This window comes from Pelobates fuscus, chromosome 8 (assembly GCF_036172605.1).
Source record: "Pelobates fuscus isolate aPelFus1 chromosome 8, aPelFus1.pri, whole genome shotgun sequence".
Classification (NCBI taxonomy): domain Eukaryota; kingdom Metazoa; phylum Chordata; class Amphibia; order Anura; family Pelobatidae; genus Pelobates; species Pelobates fuscus.
Window position 1 is genome coordinate 91079444 of NC_086324.1, and position 21613 is coordinate 91101056.

The 21613-nt window shown below is 41.2% G+C and overlaps 1 protein-coding gene across 1 annotated transcript in view; it reads right to left on the reverse strand.

Annotated features, from left to right (window-relative positions):
• Positions 1 to 21613, reverse strand: part of HIBCH (3-hydroxyisobutyryl-CoA hydrolase) — a 206669-nt gene that overhangs the window by 130149 nt on the left and 54907 nt on the right. Inside the window, exons 4-6 of the mRNA XM_063430164.1 lie at positions 17249 to 17333; positions 13873 to 13953; positions 6051 to 6103 (exon numbers count right to left, since the gene is read on the reverse strand). Of these exons, the coding sequence (XP_063286234.1) occupies positions 6051 to 6103; positions 13873 to 13953; positions 17249 to 17333 (219 nt within the window). The remainder of the gene's footprint in view (positions 1 to 6050; positions 6104 to 13872; positions 13954 to 17248; positions 17334 to 21613) is intronic.

A 21613-nucleotide genomic window follows, 5' to 3' on the forward strand; every position in this document is an offset into this window, starting at 1 on the left:
AAGGGATCCATGTCATGAATGTCAGAATGAGGCACTAGGACACTAGGGAGGGAGCCCGGCGCTGGATAAAGGTAAGTGGCTGAAGGGGTTTTAACCCCTTCAGCCCAGCGGTAGGGGGGCCCTGAGGGAGGGGGGACCTAAGGATTATATAGTGTCAGGAAAATGAGTTTGTTTTCCTGACACTATAGTGATCCTTTAATGGGTCAGTTTTGGTGTATAGATCATGCCTCTGAAGTTTCACTGCTCAATTATCTGCCATTTAGGAGTTACATCACTTTTGATTCGGTTTAGGCAGCCTTAGCCATAACTCCCCTAGCTGTGACTGACAAAGCCAGCAGGAAAACAAAATGGCTTCATTCTCAATCAGATGCAACTTATTTTAAACATTTTTATCTGAACTTTAATTACATACAGGGGGCTCCTGCAAGGTCTAACCAGCTATTAACAGAGCAGGGGAAAAACTTTAAAATAAACATAATTTGCAATAAAGGAAGTGTAAACATTAGATGACTTTTTACAGGAAATGTTTAGGTAGGCTGTGTAAGACACATGGCATGGAGGTGTGACTAGGACTGCATAAACAAAGTAATTTACCTCCTAAATGGCAGAGAATTGATCAGCAATACTGCAGGGGCATGATCTAAACACCAAAACTTCTTCATTAAAGGACCACTATAGGCACCCAGACCACTTCAGCTTAATGAAGTGGTCTGGGTGCCAGGTCCATCTATGATTAACCCTGCCTGCTGTAAACATAGCAGTTTCAGAGAAACTGCTATGTTTACATATGGGTTAATCCAGCCTCTAGTGGCTGTCTCACTGACAGCCGCTAGAGGCGCTTCCGCGCTTCTCACGGTGATTTTCACAGTGAGAAGACGCCAGCGTCCATAGAAAAGCATTGAGAATGCTTTCCTATGGACTGACTGAATGTGCGCGTGGCTCTTGCAGCGCATGTGCATTCGGCCGATGACGTCAAAAGGAGGAGGAGAGACCCCAGCGCCGAGGGAGCACGGCGCTGGAGAAAGGTAAGTGTTTAACTCCCTTCCTCCAACTTCAGCCGGCGGGAGGGGGGCCATGAGGGTGGGGGCTAAAGTTGTTTTGGTGACTATAGTGTCTCTTAAAACAAAGTAAAACATCAACTTCCTCTACAAACACAATTTCCCTTAGCACGTTACATGTTAACTGGCTGTGCCCAGCATATATAATTGATTTTCCACAAGCCAAACCGAACTTCAATGATGTCACACATTCTTTATGATGTCATGGACCAAGCCTGCATATCAGCACATCTCTGGACCTAAGTAGTCTATATTAGTCTGCAACCACAGAAACACTCCTTCAGAACATTTTGGAGTTGAACTGTTACAAGTGAATAGTCACTAAAGAATAGTGAATTGTAGAAAGTTGGAATTTTGTATCTTAAGAGAAAACAGACGAGCTGGAAACTTAGCTAGTTTGGAGTGTTTTTACAGAATATTTGACTTGGCCTAAAATGTGAAATGCCCTAGTTAAGTTTACTCGTGGTATTAATGGTCTACATAACCTGTGGATGTCAAAAGATGCATTAGCGTGGGTATCTGCAACTCTATAATCACCTTGATGTGTTGCTGGATGTCTTTTACTGTTTCTACTTCACATTCTACCTATTTCTCTGTATTTCTTTCAATTTATGCCATGTCGACACTGTAACAGTCTCTCTGTAACTCCATGTTGGCCTTTTCACTAAATACTGCATTGTTGTGGATTGAAGATGAAAATTACAAAATTGATTAAAAAGGTGTGCAGGAAACATTCTCCAATTCAACAATGCTCACAGCTTGGATATTTTACCCTAAATGTTACGGTTCATGTTTGATTACAATGCACTGTTTAATATATAAATCTGAACTATGTAGGGCAATCACTATTCATGGATGAATTTCCTAACCATAGATAGAATCTTTATGAAATACTTTTTGAAGTTAGAGACTACTTTGTCTTTATATATTTCATTCGCCGGACTTTTTTAGACTCTGGGAGGAGCTACAGTATCAATCCCCAGGAAAAAAAAAGGCTCTGTCTATGGAGGATCCTGCGGTCTTGCGGCATCTTCCATAGACCTCAATGCTGTACTCTCGTGCATGCGCAAGAGACAGATTATAGATTTGAACATGCATATCAATCTGAACAAATGTTGAAAGGCCCCAAGTATTTTCCACAAATATATAAAAATGTATCACATGCAGTATAACTGCTAATATATGTTGTAGGGGGAAAAAAACGCATTTCCTAAATATATTATATACATACCATAACTGGTCCACTTTATGGACCAATTAACATCAATATCTTATTCTATATTGTTGTAAGAACTGTTTTTTTTTTTTTTTTTATTAATGCATCTCTATGAAGAAAGTTCAATGTCTCCATGCAGAGGGTGGAGATACTAAATGGCAGTCACACTGTGCAGCACTGACCCAGGAAGCACGTCTAGCAGTCATCTGAGGAGTGGACAGTGGAGATGGAATTATACATTTGGCAGCAGAGGGCTTTAAATTCCTCAGTTTCAGCATTCTAAAGCTGCACATATAGACTCCTGGCACCATGACCACTTAAAATCACTGAAATGGTTATGTTGCTTACAGTTACCCTTTAATAATGCCCTTTAACAAGGTTTTTCTACCTGTTGCAGTCTATTCAAGATTAACAAAATAAGTGAAAAGCATTTTAAATAATATTGCCTTCGTCTCTAAATGATACTCCATGCAAATTATCAACTACAAACTAGAAATGTAATATGCATATAGATTTAAATGATGGTATTAACAAGAGGCAGGGTACAGAGAAATTCTAGTCTTTACAGAAATCATATTTTTTGCAATACCTCATCACTACAGAATTAGGATTAAATACAGAATTCAGCATTGCACACTTCCCTGTACACTACTAACAGTACAGCAATGAAACAGTAAAATAAAGACATATTAATCTTATAGAAATTAAATTCTAATATTGAACTATATTGAAATTGTTCCTGCACCTATACAACTAGAATATATTTACATGTTTTGTCACTTTGATAATGAATTTAACATTCCACTCAGTGGTAAAACAAAAATAAACCTACAGTCATGGGAAAAATAAAGTACACCCTTTGAATCCTATGGTTTTACATATCAGGATATAATAACCATCTATTCCTTAGCAGGTCTTAAAGTTAGGTAAATACAACATCAAGAATAAAACATATAACACTGTGCTATGATTACATATAACAGAGCGAAACTAAAACTAAACTCCATTTAACTAAAGCCAAAATGGAGAAGCTATGTGTAACGGATCGCCTGGCACCCCGACTGGGTACCTCCGTTTGACGGATGCTCCTAGTGCTTCCCGAGGGCTACAAGCACTCCACTAGACACCATAACCACCACAGACCCCACGAACCGCCGCAGCTTGGTTGGGGTCTTGCCGTCTTCTACCCTCTCTGGACCCAAGCCCAGGATCCAGCTTCCAGTAGGTAGACCTCTCTTGTAATCCAAAGAGCAGGAACAGGAAGAGCTCTTCCAAGAGCTAGTGATTATACTTTGGGGAGTATAGTGATTATAGCAATTTCCAGAGTGTGGTTCTTCAATCCCAAACATGAGCCAAGACTTCATAAAGGGTAGAACAAGTCTGAGGCTTTATTGGTACAGGTTTGCTTATATGCAATTCCTCAGGTCAGTGGCACACCCCCTGGACCTGATGGAACACAGGCACACAAACCAATCAGAACAATACAACAATGCCCGACACTCCCACTTACAGCACACAATCCCTCCCCTCTGCCTGTGATACAATTAACAAAGACAAAGACAAAGGGCTAACTCAAATAACTCTAAACAGAAAAAACATACATTTTAACAAACCCCAAAAACTACCCCAAAATACAACATAGCCCCACAAAAGGGAATCAGGAATTTCCTGGAAGTCTTATCTTTGCCCCACCGTGCACATGGTCCCATGCCCAAAACAGTTCCATACACTCGACGACAAAACACCGCTGGACAATTTAATATGGCTGCCGCCACATGTTTATATCTGTTCCAGTTAAAAGTCCAAGGGGCAGAAACAGTACTTTTGAACATGGGTTATCACAGGGCCCATAGTCCCAGGGCAGGAGGCTGGCACACAGGCCCCTCCAAAAACCAGTGGCCAAGTGGATTTTGTCACACTATGTGTGAAAAACTAAGTACACCCTTACTGCTTCCATGGGAATTAAGAGGTCAAGTAGCAAACAGATGTTGCCAATCAAATGCCCTTAATGTTTGACCATAATGCAAAGTTTGGAAAACAAAACTCAACATATAAGCACAAACACCTTATACCAACTGTCACGGTGGTGGAGAGCCGATTATCTGGGTTTGTTTTGCAGCCATGAAAAGTATTCTAGAGTCAACTGTGAGGCCATCTGTCCAACAGCTAAAGCATGGGCAAAATAGGTCATGCAACAGGACAATCAATCCAAAGCATACCAGCAAATCTACAACAGAATGGCTAAAAAAGTAAAGAATGAAGGTGTTGCAATCTGCCAGTCAAAGTCCAGACCTCAATTCAATTGAAATGATGTGCATAAACAAATTCTAGCAAAACTCAATGAACTGAAGCAACATTGTAAAGAAGAGTGGCCCAAAATTCCACCACAACAATGTGAGGGACTGATAAAATCATACAGAAAACGATTACTTTAAGTTATTGCTGCTAAAGTTGGTTCTACAAGCTATTGATTAATAAGGTGTACTTCATTTTTCACACATGGCTTCTCCATTTTGTTAAATAGATCATGACACAGTGTAATATGTCATTTGTTGCGCTTTTTCTGAGGCTGTATTTAGCTAATTTTAAGACCTGCTAAGGAACAGATGATTGTTATCATGTCCTGACATGTAAAACCGTAGAATTCAAAGAGTTTATACTATCTCTTTCCCATGAATGTATATGTAATTTTTGTAAAAAAATTGAAAAACAAAAACAAAAAAACACCACTGAGCATAACGGAGTACATAAATGCATTCGGGTTTAGAGCATGCCAAATGTGGGGTATAGGTCATATCTTTTATCATAATGTATATTGGTACAGTATTCTATGCAATAAACACATTTGATTAATTCTTTCTACAGCAATAAAAAGTCAAGGTGAGGTGCAAGTAACAAGGCATGCACAAATTTATTGTGTATATTTCAGTTAGGTAAGGCCATAAACACAGCTCTGTTATGGCTTCCGTTTTACTGTCAGTTTTTCTTCCCTTGTGCCTCTAAGTATTTTAATAATTATATTCCTCTCTTTACTACTTGCGTTTAGTTATAAATCTTTTATTTTCTTCCTCGCGCTAAAACGTAATACATAGGCACCTCCATTTTGTTATCCTTTATCTGTGGTGCCTGCAGTTTGCAGAAAGGTAGTCCCTACTTTTTCTCATGTATAACTAAAATCCCAAGGTGAATAATACTAAAACACACGAAAAAAAAAAAAAGATATAGATAGACACAAAAATAATAAATTTAATTTAAAAGCAAAACCTGGAAAGTGCCAAATCACTTTAATTATTGCTCTACACATTATTTGTTGGGCTAGTCTGAAAACCATTTTGTTATAAACAACTCTCCTTTCAATTTGTGTCTTATCATTGACAAGGTTGTTTGAACTGGAAAGGAAAGGAGACTTCGAGACAGATGAATACTAAGCTTTTACATGTAAAGTCAAAAGGGAGAAAAATGCCCATTAAGATACTAGATAAATTCTGCTTATTTGTTCATGCAGTGTCAGACAAAGAGGTTTGCTCATTAAACACTGAATTGTAGTGAATTGAAAACTAAATTGCAAAATGTTAAAATTAACAAGCTGTAATTATAGACTGGTTGGGGGCATATTTTCAATGTGACTATTTTAGCCTAAATTTGCAACTTGGTTTTTAATTCACTACAATTAGTTTTTTAGTGAACAAACCCCAATAATGAAAAATTCAGTTTAGATGTGTTTATACATTTTTAAACAGAAAATCAAGTTTTAAAAAAGTGGAAATTTTACTTACGCCTCCCATTGTAATTCCATCAATTAATGCCACATAAGGCTTTTTGAAAGTACCTAGGGGAAAAGTGATCATAAATGTAATTAGAGATGGACAGTTTGTTTCTACATATAGCAGCTAATTTAATAAAATATGCAAAGCTTAGCACTCAGATTTGTTTGTTTGTGTTTTAGCAGTCAAAAGCAAAAATAGCCCTGCTGAGGACTAGTAGATTGCAGCACTGGCACTCTATGCATACTGTGGAATTGTGAGTGCCAATACCACGATCTTCTTGTCCATAGCAGGTATTGCTAGGCCCCACTGCAAATGTCCGAGGGAGTCATGGCCACATACACCAATATATTAAACTATATATATTTATTTATTTCAAAGGGGCTTCTGCACACACACACACACACACAATGTAGGCTTCAGACACATATTGATGCACACATAGTGACCTACACAACAGGCATATATTTGCATCACAAACTAGATAGGAATCCCTCATATACACCCCTGCATTTACACACACTGAGCCTTCACAAACACACAATGCTGCTGCATTTACTGTATGTATGTATGTATATACATATATACACACACACACACACATCAGCCACAACAATAAACATTAAAACCATCTGCTTAATATCGTGTAAGTCCAACTTTTGATGCAAAAACAGCACTGATGTGTCGAGGCATAGACTCCACAAGACCTCTGAATGTGTTTTTTTGTTATCTGGCACCAAGGCATTAGCAGCAGCTTTATTAAGTCCTGCAAGTTGCAAAGCGGGGCTTCCATGGATTGGATTTGGTGTTCCAGCACATCCCACATATACTCAGATTGAGATCTGGGGAATTTGAAGGCCAGGGCAACACCTTAAACTCTTTGTCATGTTTCTGAAACCATTCCTGAACATTTTTTGCAGTGTGGCAGAGAGTTTTATCCTGCTGAAAGAGGCCACTATCATCAGGGAACAACATTGCCATGTGTGGTCTGCAATAATCTCTAGGTAGGTGGTACGTATCAAAGAAATATCCACAGGGATGTTCATCACACCAGGCAACATTATTCCATTGTTCCATAGTCCAGTTCTGATGCTTATGCCTCCACTGAAGACACTTTTGGTGGTGGACAGTGGTGGACCAGGGAGCCTGGGTGCGAAAATTGTCCTTGCCCCCCCGCCCCCTTACATCTACCCCCCACCTCATACGTCCCCGTCCCACACATACAGATACACACAGAGACCCATACATACAAACATACATACATGCAGACACAGACACATTCATTCAAACACACAGAGACCCATACATACAGACACACACACCTACACACATACACACCTACACACAAACAGAGACGCATACATACAGACACACAGGGACACATACAGACACAGAGACACATACAGACACACACACCTACAGACACACACATACACACAGAGACACATACACACAGGGAAACTCACATACACAGAGACACATACACACAGGGACACTCACATACAGAGACACATCCACCCCTGTATGGTGTGGGGGGCACAGAAACGCATGCAAAATGTCACTCTCACTTTCCTAACTTTTAGATGCAGGAGGGTGACTCTCCCTGGGGTCAAGTGCCTCTGCCTGATGGCATTCAGAGTTCCCACTCTGACTCCCTCCTCTCTTCTTCCGCGCAGGCTCTGTGATTGAAGGGAGGAAGTGACCAGGGCAGTCACTTCCTACCTGCGCTGGGATGTCATCACAAGGGGCCCGGTCGCGCTACTAAAAAGCGCCGCAGCGCTGACCGGGCCCCCGGGGAATTCTTTTACATTGAGTGGCCCTAAAAGCATGGGTCCCTGTGACTGCGGTAGTTCCGCCACTGCTCTGATCGGTCTGCAGCTCCATATGCAGCAAACTGCGATGCATTGTTTTTCAGCAATTTGTGACAGCAGACCAGACGGGCTATCCTTTACTCCACACGTGCATCAATGAGCCTTGGGCGCCCATGACCATGATGCAGATTCACCGGTTGTCCTTCCTTGCACTACTTAATAGGTACTAACCACTGCATACCAGGAACACCCCAAAAAGACTTGCCGTTTTGGAGATGCTCTGACCTAGTCATCTAGCCATTACTATCTGGCCTTTGTCAAAGTCACTCAGCACTTTTCGTTTGCCCATTTTTCCTGCTTCCTACACATGAAATGCAAGAACTGACTGTTCACTTGCTGCCTAATATATCCCACCCCCTGACTGGTGCCATTGTAACAAACGTGATGTACCCTCCTCACTTCCATAACGCTCGTTTCGAGCGAAGTTTAGTGCAGCCCAACTCATCCGCCTCCTGGAAACCCATCTACCCCATCATATTATGTTGTGGCTTTAAGTTGCCCTGATTTTTGCCTTGTGGTAGCCATATTGGCACCCCCTGGGTATGCCACAGCGGTCATCTTAATGCTCCATTTTTAAAGCCCTTGATGATTTACAATGATTGACAGAGAACACATACAACATTAGTGTACAAATCAGGAGTCATGCACCATTTGTTTAAAAAAAAAATTAAGACAAAAATTAAAGAGACATTGAATAGTGATGTGATCCAATGCTTTCGTAAAGAATTATGCCAGGATTAACCTTCTTAAGCTACAGACGTAGTCTAGTTATATTATAGCATAAGCGATTATGGAATTATGTGAGAACAAACAGTGGTTGAGGGAAGCATAATTTGCGGGTGCACCTCGAACGAGGGTTAAGCCGAGCCCGTGATGGCAGTGGTAATAATATGTAGTGCCCTGAACGGGAGCACAAGATTAGGTTTCATGCATCAAAAGGGTGCGACCCCTAACCAATGAGGTTGGCGGGGGGTAATTATAAAGTAGACACCTTGGAGCACGGGTCAAAGGGCGCACACAACCTATACTCCTATCTGCAAACTGTTTTTATACTAATGTAGTGTGGGAGCTCCACCACCGTAACAGCAGTGGGGATGCCCCATATTTTGATGTGTGAGCATCTTTGACGATCTTGAATGGCCGACATTATGTGTGACATTACTGATTGATGCTTCACCGTGAGTTGTTGCACTGTGTCAGTCAACGAGGCAAGGTGAGACTGTACAGCCACAAAATCATTTTCAGAAGCCCTCACTCGGTCCATGACCACTTGTACCTCCGTTCTAATTAGGTTAGATTCCACCGCTAGCAGCTTGTGAAGGTCCGCCAATAGGACCTTCAGGTCATGTCTGGTGGTCGGGGTCGAGTCATTGGCAAGCCCTGATATAGGTGGAGGTGTTCGGGACTCTGCTGGCATCCATGGCCCCTATGGAAACAGGGTTAGAATGAGGTCTGCAGCCTGTGATTCCTTCGTGAGAGCGAATCTTGGATGCCTGGGCTTCTGCAGCATGGCCATAGCATTGTGGTTTTTTGGGGACCTGTGACCCAAAGTCAGCATACCTGCAGGTAGTGCAGGTGGTGAGGGGTATGTAGTAAGTGCATTCATAAATCCGTCACTCAGAAACTCTTCAAACCCTGGCAACAGTGTCTTGAGGTAGGCCCTGGATTTGCGACTCCGACTGGACTGCTTTTGCATATAAGTGAAAGGCATCTATCAATGCAGCTTGTCCTGCTGATTTACGAGAGATACTTTTTGAAGCCAGATTGGCAACAGGGATGTTGATATCAGTAGGGTTGTGAAAATTTGCAGAGGAGCTGGTGGAAATGGTGTCTGGTCAGGATGGTCGACAAACTCTGCCCCCAACTTTTCTTATTTAAGCCTCACTTTTTTCAACACAATCTGATTATACTGTTATATGGCTTTCTAATCTTTTATCTGATACTGCATTTTACTCAAGTTAATTACATGTTGGTCACATGACCCATGACATCATCTGAACTTTTTTTTTCATTTTTGTTACTATTTAAAGAGCACAGGTCCATAATGCTGTAACTCTTTAAGAAAGTCCATTCTGGCAAAAAAGCACTAGTGTTTTATGCCGTATATTGGTTTTATTATTATTAAAAAGCAAGTTTTATTCTATTTGAACCTTCTTGAAATTATTCCTGAAGATTTTATCCAGATGAATGACACTTTTATTTTCCTGGTGAGGAAGATATCACCTATGCCATGTGGGAATGAGCAAAACCTTATTTTGCTGACCATATGTGCCTCCCTTTATTATTCTTACTTCACCCATACTGAGGGCACTATATTCTATTTTATTTCCATTCTATATACTAGTGAATTTCCACTGCAATAACGTTGCATATTGAAGGAGAATATTTCCAAATGCTTTGCAACAAAGGTGACTTATTGGCCTGGAACATCTCTTTACAAAGGACCAAGACCATCAACATATCCGCAGGCGGGGATTATATCACCAAGGCACACACATCAGTAACCGATCACAGCTCAAGAAAATTGTGTTATTCCGCTTATCTACCGGTAATTCACCAGTTACCAAAGATACTACACTTTATTCTGTGTTGTCCTCTTATCTTCTATATTTGTTTCACTGCCAGAGGATATGAGGACACCCTGAAGGTGCTTCTTCCCTGCATCACTTTTAATACAATATAAATATGTATTCATTTATTATATAAAGCTCTAACTAGAGAAAGTAAGTAAGGTTTTTTTCATACTAATGTCAAATAAAAAAATAATAGATACACTTCTGAAATTAAATGTATAGATGTGCAGCTGCGTGATAAAGTCAAAGTTTTGCTGTATGTTGGGAGTTGCTGAGAAGCACAGGGGCTAATGCTAGTTGCTGGCTAAAAAAATTGGTAAATACAATTGCATCATCCTGTTGGCTGATGGAAAGTGTGTACAGGAAATATCTTAAGACAAAGCTTTAGTGACTTGAGGCACAAGTCACAAATCATGTAAAGGTAACAGTTATTTACAATAAACCTATTTACAGAGAAAGAATGCCCATTAAAAATGTATTTAAAGGGAAAGAATACCCTTCAACATAGATTTTCTTACAAAGAAAGACGTTTTATATTTTGTTCTAATCAGCTGAAAATTGTATGAACAGATATGCAATTTATTAATTGTTAAACTTATATCTAGGATCCGTTTTCCTGTGTTTCTCACTGCAGTTTCTTGTAATGCAAAATAAAAATTTGCTGGAGTTAAATGTGAAATATATCAAACAATGTACAACTCATAAAGATGTCACATCTCCTTTTGAAGCAGTAAGACCTGAAGAAATTGAACGGATAGACTCTGGCCATCTGCAAAATGCTAAATGCTGTGGTGTACATGCCTAGATGGTAATGGACGGAAGCAGTGCCATGAGGAATCGGTATGCATGTTCCTGATGACAAGGATGTCTGTGTACGTGCTGGCAAGTAATTATGGGTACGTGCAGTCAAGACGAGGAGTTTTGTCAGCACGGGTATGGACTCTTTCTCTAAAACATTGCTTAATTTCCGAACAAAGTCACCGTATTCCAATATTTGAGAAATCGTCAAGGATTATTACTTTAATAACATAATATACTGCTCTGAAAATAAATTTCAGATATTTTTGTGAGAGAAATTCTTAAGTAGCTCATAACTGGGATGCTTGTACCTCCAATGTTTTTACTTTATGTAAACTATGTGCTATAAGATTTTGTTAAAGGGATACTCTAAGCACCAAAAAAAACATTCGCTTAGTCAGCTTTGATATATAGGTCATGCCCCTGCAGTCTCACAGCTTAACGTTTTGCTATTAAGGAACCACTTTTGTTTCTGTTTATATCCTAGCCACACCTCTTCTGCCTGTGACTCACACAGCCTAAATGAAAGAAAAAATAGCTTAAAAAATAGTTTCATCTTCAAACAGATCTTGTAGCACAGTGTGTTACTTTAGAAGTATTTATTCTCCTGCACTGATAATTAACCTTTAAATCTTACACAGCTCTTGCAGGCTCTAGCACACTATTAACAGAGCAGGAGATATGAAATTCTAAATTAAACCGATTGTGCAATAAATGAAGTTTAAACATTAAATCTCTCTTGACAGGAAATGTGTAGGGAAACTGTGTAGGTCACATGCAGGGAGGAGTGACTAGGGCTACATAAACAACATAATTTAACTCCTAAATGGCAGAGAATTGAGCAGTTAAACTGCAAGGCTAGGATCTATATACCAAAACCACTCCATTAAGCTAAAGTTGTTTTGGTGCTTATACGGTCACTTTAATTGAATTAATGTTTAAAGAATAGCCCTCACAAACGCATTATTTGCCATACTAGTTACTGGTGCTGCACAACCCGGAGACACCACAGTCAACTCAGTAAAGCTGCAAGCAGGACATTCTGGATCACAGAGTGGCAACGTTTTGGCTCCAACCAAAGCTTCATTAAGACAATGTAAAAAAAAAATGCTTTATATTTAAAGTAAAAATGTTCTAACCTAGAAGCTAAATGTAATGTAAAGATAATTCCATAGTGTAGTGTTCTGCAGTAAACCGGACTGAATTACTAATTTGTACATACATATTAATTTTCTTGTGGAGATTTGTCATACAAAGAAGATTTTCCAGAGCATCCCCTTGACTATTTAAAAAGCCTGCCTGCAGCAGGGGTGTATTTGCCGCGAGGCAAACAAGGCATTTGCCTTGGGCGGCATTTTTCAGGGGGCGGCAAAAAAAGCCGCCCCCAAATGCCCAGGGCAAATGCCTTGTTAGCCTTGCGGCTAACAAGGCATGCTGGGCGGCCGGAGGGCTGCTGGGAAGTGCGGGTAGGTGGGCGGCCGGCGAGGGAGCACTTCCTCTGAGCGGTCTGCTCAGCTCCCTCGCGCGCCGCAGAGTGAGGCTGGGAGCCGGAATATGACGTCATATTCCGGCTCCGCCTCCCAGCATCACTCTGCGGCGCGCGAGGAAGTGCTCCCTCGCCGGCCGCCCACCTACCCGCACTTCCCAGCAGCCACTGGACCACCAGGGAGACAGATATCCCCCCCCCAGCTTTCCCAAAGGTAAGGAGGCTGGGGGGGGGGGTTAAATTAAAAAAAAAAAAAATGTATTAAATATGTGAGTGATTGAGTGTGTTTGTATGTCTGTGTATGTCTGTTAGTGTGTGTGTGTATGTCTGTTAGTGTGTGTGTGTGTGTGTGTATGTCTGTAAGTGTATGTCTGTAAGTGTGTGTATGTCTGTTAGTGGGTCTGTGTGTGTGTCTGTTAGTTTGTGTGTGTGTATGTCTGTTAGTGTGTGTATGTCTGTTAGTGTGTGTATGTCTGTTAGTGTGTCTGTGTGTGTGTCTGTTAGTGTGTGTGTGTATGTCTGTATGTGTGTGTGTGTGTGAGTATGTCTGTATGTGTGTGTGTGTGTGTATGTCTGTATGTGTGTGTGTGTATGTCTGTATGTGTGTGGGTCTGTGTGTGTGTGTGTGTTAGTGTGTGTGTATGTCAGTGTGTGTGTCTGTAAGTGTGTGTCTGTTAGACTGTGTGTGTGTCTGTCAGACTGTGTGTGTGTCTGCTAGTGAGTGTGTTTCTGTTACCTAGTGTATGCGTATTTGTCAGTGAATGTGTGTGTGTGTGTATTTAGAAGGCGGGACGGGGGAAGGGTTCGGTGGGGGTGGGGGGGGGGAGGGTTGGGTGAGGGTGGCGTGGGTGGGAGGGGGGCGCCTGAGTTTTGTCCTGCCTAGGGCAGCACAAAACCAGGATACACCACTGGCCTGCAGTAATGGTGTTCTTCAGGAGGCTCATCTCCTATCATCTGGTAAAGCCATTAAAGCATGAGGACCACTTGTACTAAACGGACCACTTGTACTAAACGAGTGGAAAACATGAATTCAGAAATGTCACCTTACACAACTGTATTTTCTATATAGAACATTCTCATGGTCAAGCTTTATGAGATGATCATACCAATTGCATTATTCAGAATGTATTCTTCCCTGAAAAAATCTTGTGCGAGCCGGTCACCTGTCTTTCCTGCATCTGTAACGGCTGAATAGAAAAAGGAGAAGAAAAAAAAACAGGATTATATCTGTATAAAATTAAAATCCTATAATGCTATATGACAATGCATAATAGTTTTCATTGAACTATTTGAATAATGACTCTGAAGTAGTATTCCAGTCAATGCTTTTCTGAAGAACCCATCCACATATTCAATGTCATGTTCCAAACATCATTCACCGTAAACTCCCATGAACCCTATTAACGAAAAATGACCATTTATTCATTAAAGGGATACTATAATCACCAAAAGAACTTTACGTTAATGAGGCAGTTTGTGTATATAACATGCTTCTGAAGTTTCACTCTATTCTATGCAATTTAGGAGTTAAATCACTTTTATATCTGTTTATGCAGCCCTAGCCACACCTCTGCTGGTTGTGACTGACACAGCCTGCGTGAAAACAAAATGATTTCATTTTCAATCAGATGTACCTTACTTTGAAAGTTTGTATCTCCTGCTATGTAAAGGGAGGTCCCATCATGATCTAGCAAACTATTAAAAGAGCAGGAGATAAGAAATTCTAAATTAAACAGAATTAGCATTATGTGTTCAGGTAGGCTGTGCAAGTTACATGCAGGGAGGTGTGACAAGGGCCGTAAAAACAAAGTGATTTAACTCCTAAATGGCAGATAATGGAGAAATGAGACTGCATGATCTATTCAACAACGCTGCTTCATTAAAGGGACACTATAGGCACCAAGACTACTTCAGCTCATTGAAGTGGTCTGGGTACAGTGTTTCTATTGCCCTTAGTCCTGCAATGTAAAACACTGTAGTTCCAGAGAAACTGCAATGTTTACATTGCAGCACTAAGTCTGCCTCCCGTTACTATCTATCAGATCGCCACTAGAGGCGCTTCCTCCATGCTATTGACTGCTTGCGCCTTTTGGTCGCCCAGCTGATGCTGGACGTCCTCACGGTTTGCATGAAGACATCTAGCATCAGTTATTTCCCCATAGGAAAACATTGCGCAAATGCTTCCTATGGGGAAGGCCATTTTCAAAGCCAGGCCTCACCATTTTTTTCCTAGCACTATAGTATCCCTTTAAGTTTGTTAATTTTATGTGGTGATTGACAACATGGAGACTGGATGAAAAAAGTGATTGGAATTCTCAATAATAGAGCTTGTTTTAAATATATGTGCTCCTTAGAGCGACACTATAGGCACCCAGACCACTTTAGCTCATTGAAGTGGTCTGGGTGCAATCTCCCATGTCCCTTAACCCTACAGTAGTAATTATTTCTGAGAAACTGTAATTATTACCTGCTAGGTGTAACTCCTCCTCTGGTGGCTGTCTACCAGACAGCCACTAGAGGAACTTCCGTGTGCATGGACGACTTTTGGTCGCCTAAACTGACGCTGGACATCCTCACGCTATGCATGGGGACTTCCAGCGTCACCGGAATCCCCAAAGTAAAGCACTGATTAATGCTTTCCTATGGGAAAATACTAATGTGGGCATGGCCATTGGCGCGCATGTGCATTTGGTCTGCCCAGTCAGCTGACGTCGGCAGGGGGAGGAGCGTGGGCAGATCCTGACCCAGCGCCAAAGGACATTGGCACTGGATTCAGGCAAGTGACCGAAGGGGTTTTAACACCTTCAGCTCTGCAGGAGGGAGGCACAGTAGGAACCTATAGTGCCAGGAAAATGGCTTTGTTTTCCTGGCCCTAAAGAATCTCTTTAATTGTTACAATCGCTGTGCGAGAGTCTGGTGAGGCTCAAGGTATGCTTAAGTGATATTTGTGGGTAACACCAAATCCCCTTTTCACAGGAATTAATTAATTTGAAGGGCAACAATCCTCATAAAACACCTCATCCAGGTGTTAATGAAACTACTCTAGTGTTGGAAAACACAGAAACATGAAGACAATAACATGCATATGCCTTTATATAGGCAAAGCCAAACCCATACATGTATACAGCAACATATTAAGACTATGGGCTTGCTTTATAAAGCCTTTTGCCTCTATATAAAGGCATATGGATGTATGTGTCTCCATGTTTCTGTGTTGTCCAATTCTTAAAGAACAGTAAGAATAAAATCCTTTAAAAAAACTATTGTGCAGGGAGTGTTGCAGCCCAAAAGTACAATGGTTTTAAAAGTCACGAATTGGAAGCATTTTTCACGCCCTGCATAGCAGTGTTGAACACAGTTTTTTTTTAAAAAAAAAGGGAGAATACAAACGTTTAGCAGAGTGATGTGCATTGTGTGAAAAGTGCTACTACACCAACGCTGTGGTTTTCAATGTCACAAAGAGCAGCACTTTTCACATCCTGCAAAACAGCATAATAATAAAACCAGTTTCCCAAAGAAATACACTAAACAATGTTCTAATTTGGTATAGGAATGTCCCATCATGGTACCAAATAAGGCACTCATCTACTAAACAGCACCTTAACTTGGTATCCTCAGTTGGGGAATCAAACACCAGGATACCAAGTTTGGGGAACCATCTTCTAAACAGAGCCCTAATATGGGAGGTGATCCCAAGTAGGGGAATCCCACACCAGGGTACCAAATCAGGGAAGCCATATGTGAAACAGAATCTGAAAATCTTCTGCTCAGTTCGTTTAGAAACATTTTGTTTTCGGTAAATATGTATCCTTTCAAATTCTAAAATTTTGACCAAATTCGATTTGTTCGATCATGAAAGCTCATGAACTAGAGAACAACGTTGTCTGTGACCTTGGTACGCTGAGGTGGTAATGGTGGATCGGAGGAACATGGGACCATTACCTTGTTTAGTATTATATGGTTTATAACTACCGTTAGTTTGATACAAACTGAGGGCCCAGAGACCACCCACTCTAGCATTGATATTGTGGAATTAACACAATTATTCGCTGTCCATAAAACCTCTAATGTCGACTTGACAATACCAGTGGAACTCTTTAAAATGGGTGAATTGTGTGATAAATGACATTGAACAAGCCGTTATCAGTATTACATATACAAAAATAAAAAGGTATGCTTGCCTCTCCACTATTTAAACACCAGGCAAGAGTGTTATAAGAAAGGTGTACATCATGCGGAGTACAGAAAAAGTGGTCAACACAATGGCAAAGATTTATCAGTGTGTTCTATTATAAAAAAAAAAGTGATGCAAAAATGTAAAAGGGAAGGAATCACAAATGGAAGGTGCGCTGGTTTCAAGGTAACTACCCGATGTTTAGTACTTTAAACCACTTCTTAGAACATAATACTTTGATAAATCTACCCCCATATGTTTACAGTGACAGACAGAAAGTGTGATTTCGAAATTGTTTAGCTCTTTACCTCTGATATCTCCACCGGCACAAAATGCTTTCTCTCCAGCTCCTTTAATAATAACTAGAAAGGTGTCTTTGTCTTCTTCCCAACGCTAAAATTAAAGAGATAGAGACATTTATACACAATTAATCTTGTCACAATATGAGATAAAAGGGGATTATTATGCTTACTGATAATGTTAGAAGTTCCCCACTTCTCTTTGCCAATCATCTCAATTTTTTCCCTATTCATTCTCTCTAGACTTACAGATTTTGTTGCATTTTCTTTTCATTTTTACACTCATTTTTACACTCAAAGCCTACTATTTTCTTGGTGACATTGTCTTGTTAAAATCACTCACGCCTTTGTCACCATCATTTCACTTTGTTTTTATAGAAACTGAAAACCTTACTAATCAGTAGAAGGTAGAAAGAAAATGTGCAATAAATGAAAACTGTGCTTACTTTTTAAATACAAAAGGCAAAAGACATGGTGTGGTGTGCTACACAATTACATGTGTGAGGATCACCAATTAAATAATATACATACACTCATTATCGGTCTCCCAAATATACTGGTAGTACTCGAGTTAGGAAATGATATTCCAGCTTTTAATCACTTAAAAACCTAAAACAAAACATAGTGTAAAACTGTGAGATACAAGGAGCCGATGAAAGATAACGAGAGCGCGCGGGACACTGGGACGCAGGAAACCCCCTCCCCCCGCCATCATCCCCGCGCCCCCTGGGGCGCACACCCCCACCCCTCCCTCCCCTGACCGGCCCCCCTACGCAGATGAGAGGTGGACAGACCGTAGACAACCACTCTAACTCCGCACTTGCGCCCAAATAGACCCGACCGACTTCCTCAACCAAAAGGACTAAGAACAAATGACAAGGGCAACCACTCTCCTAAGACTGACCCCCCACGAATCACACACGAGCACGAAAAGGACTGATACAGCCACACATACAACACGGCCGGACCAGACACCACAGGCTGCCACAAACTGGAAGTAGACGGGACAGGGAGGGACGCTCACGTGGCAAACTGCAAGAAGACCGGACCGACGGGTGGAAACCCTACACAAACTACCCCCACATGACGGGCTGGCTCCCTCTGGGAAATGGGGGACCACGTAACCCGGACGGGCCCCGAAACCAGACGGACTCCAGAAGAGACCATAGGTACTGCCATAGAATCGAATAGATCACCCAGGGGGTTGGCCAGCACATAGACCCCTCACCCCCGACCGGGAACCAAGTGACGCCTGCAGCCATTGGGCGACGTTAACCACCCCTGGCATTACATGACCCCAACACCACCCAATCCCAAGACAACGACGACGAGACATGACTAGGGAAGATCAATTCTGCCATCCTGAACGAGAGAGCCGCTCGGCGGCGGCTAGTCGCTTCAACGCACAAGGGCACCAGCCTAACAATATGACACTACCAACTCCACCGACTGGCAGCACCGGGACCCTAAAGTTGGGCCACTCCACAAGGCAACCCCCTTTATTCCCACTAGAAGACAGGGCATGACCCACCCCCCGAGCCGGGGAACCCCGGCCTAACCGTAGTGCAAGCTATAATCCCAGCCTACCAACCCCCGAAACACTACACACAACCCTCTTCGCCCCCAATTTGAGACCATGGGACGGGGGCCTGGGACGGAGGGAGGGGAAAGGGAGAAATGCACCTTCAACGGACATTTTGAGGCTGGAACCATCAACCCCTACAGACTCAAACACAAGCGGAGCCCCAATAGTAGCCACGTAGTCTACCAGAGAGAGTCATACGGGTTAGGGTATGCGAGAACATAAGGGGAGCCTCCCAACAGTCCCCATAAATTAACCCGTTAGCACATCAGACGCGGACATTAACGAAATATTGTTACACTGAAGTATGTATGTTGGTTAAATTGTTTTCTATTGACAAAAACCTAAATAAAGATTGTCAAAAAAAAAACAAACTGTGAGATACAATGATAAAAGATAAGGTGTTTAATGCACTCACAAGTGGTCTTCCACTAACAGTGGCCAGAAAGGCACGTCAATAGGTCAAAAGACCTGCCACAAAGGGACTCCAAGATGTTCGGAGTCAGCTCCTGAATGCACCAAGGTACATGTTTAGTTTTATGTTTATGTTTAAAGTGATTAAAAGCTGGAATATCATTTCCTAACTGGAGTACTACCAGTATATTTTAGGAGACCGATAACCACTGTATGTATAGTATCTCATTGGTGATCCTCACACATGTAATTGTAGCATACCACACCATTTACATAGTTACATAGTTAGATAGCTGAAAAGAGACTTGCGTCCATCAAGTTCAGCCTTCCTCACACCTGTTTTTTGCTGTTTTTTGCTGTTGTTTTTTGCTGTTGTTATTTTGCCTTTTGTGTTTATCACAGCTTTTTGGAGTTAACCAGGGTGTTGGTGACAACCAGGAGACTCACTATACTTCTTACTTTTTAAATGATATATTCTGCCCTAAATAAATATGTTTAAGGTATCCAAATCAGTACACTATGGCCATAACAGATATATATGTCATATTTCAGACTGTATTGTTCTTTTATCATGCATGTGTAGCTCCAAAAGGTTAGCAATTTTTGTCTTTTAGTATAGACTGGTGCCTAGCAGACTTTTGCTTTTTCTAACAGAGTTCTACATCTGTAGCATTCACAATTGAACGAATACTGAAATAATTTATTCCATTCACTTTGCAGGTGGATAGGCTCAATATTTTAATTTTATGAAAAAAAAAACTGTCTGGTAATCTTCTATATATCTCCGCCATGATTCACCCCAAAACAATGACCTTTTAGATTTTAGCTTAACCCCCTAGGAACGCATGATGAAAATATTCCAGTATGGCGGTTCGTCACTAAAAGACCCATGAGGGAATAATTCCATCAAGCATGATTTACCAGCTGGTAACTGGGTAAACAGTATTGGTACAAACAGTATTTACCAGCTGGTAACTCTTTCCCTGCTGGTAACTGGGAATCAAAGGTCTCCTAGGCTCCCGTCTGGCACCTAGGGCAAGAATTAGTAACCCAAGACTGACTGATACTCAGTTAATTAAATGTGCATAAAGATTTGGGGCAGAGCGAAAGTAAAGACATTTCTTAGATATTTATAATTAACTTTTTTGGTGTATAAACCATGCCATTGCAGTCTCACTACTCGAGTTTATCATTTAGGAGTTAACCCACTTCATCATCCCTAACCACTCGTCCCCTGCCTGTTGCACAGCCTTCTGTTTCCTTACACATCTCCTGAGGTCTATTTTTTTGCTTCCTTTATTCCACAGTGTGTTTAATTTAGAAGTCTGCATTTTCTGCTCTGTACCGATCTGTCTCTCTGCAGTTCACAGCTCACATGGAGCTGCAGGGAAACAGATCAGGTTTCACTGCAGCACGTGTAATCGCTCTGACTCCCGGTCAGAGCGATCACATGGGCTGATTCAGTGAAACTGCCCGCAGTAGTGTGCCTCCGACACGGAGACACACTACAGGAACATTAATCCCACGATTGCCGCGATTGTGGCAATCAGGGGTTAATTTTCATTATGGACATCATTTCCGTCCAGTGTCCTTAAGGGGGGGCTGCAATGATGGAAAATTTTTGCCCAGTATGCTTAAGGGGTTAAACACATCATGCAATGGATTGTAATATGTTATTGTACTTGTGTTGGCAATATGTTCCTTATCTATTTTTCTGTTATAAAAGATAAACTTTTTACCTTAACATTCTCCTAAAACCCAATGTTTTTGTTCATAGAAGAAGCAGTAGATGCACATATTATAATAAAACTCTCACGTCTCTGCACCTTTGCGTTTCTTGCATATACCACACCATTGGGTTAAATTAGTTAACACTGTTTGCTCTGGCTGTGCTAGGACAGTCAGGCATACCATGTCAATTATAAAATACAATTTCCTAAAACACAAATATAAAAAAAATAAAAATAAGAGTAATTCAAGTAACTAAGGCCCAGATTTAATAGCTTTTCAACTAATTCAATACAGGTAGAAAAGCTTTGCAAATAACATACATACAAAAAATACAAAAAAAACAAGTCCTGCATTCAAACTCCCATTACTCCTGAAAAAGAAAGTTACCTGCACTCTTCCCAAATCCCTATGCATATTTAAACAAATGGAGGTTATTTCGTTTCTCAAGTGGCCATGAGAGAGTTTACCTGTCACGCGAAGGCAAACCTCTCAGGCGGATCCTATACTAACCTTTCACCTTGCTTACTTGAGCTTCTGGCAAAGATATATCTAATGAGACAGAAAGCAAGGAAGGTGAAATGTTAGTGTAGGACCCACCTGAGAGGTTTGCCTTGATGTGGCAGGTGGGCTAAACTCTCTCATGGCCA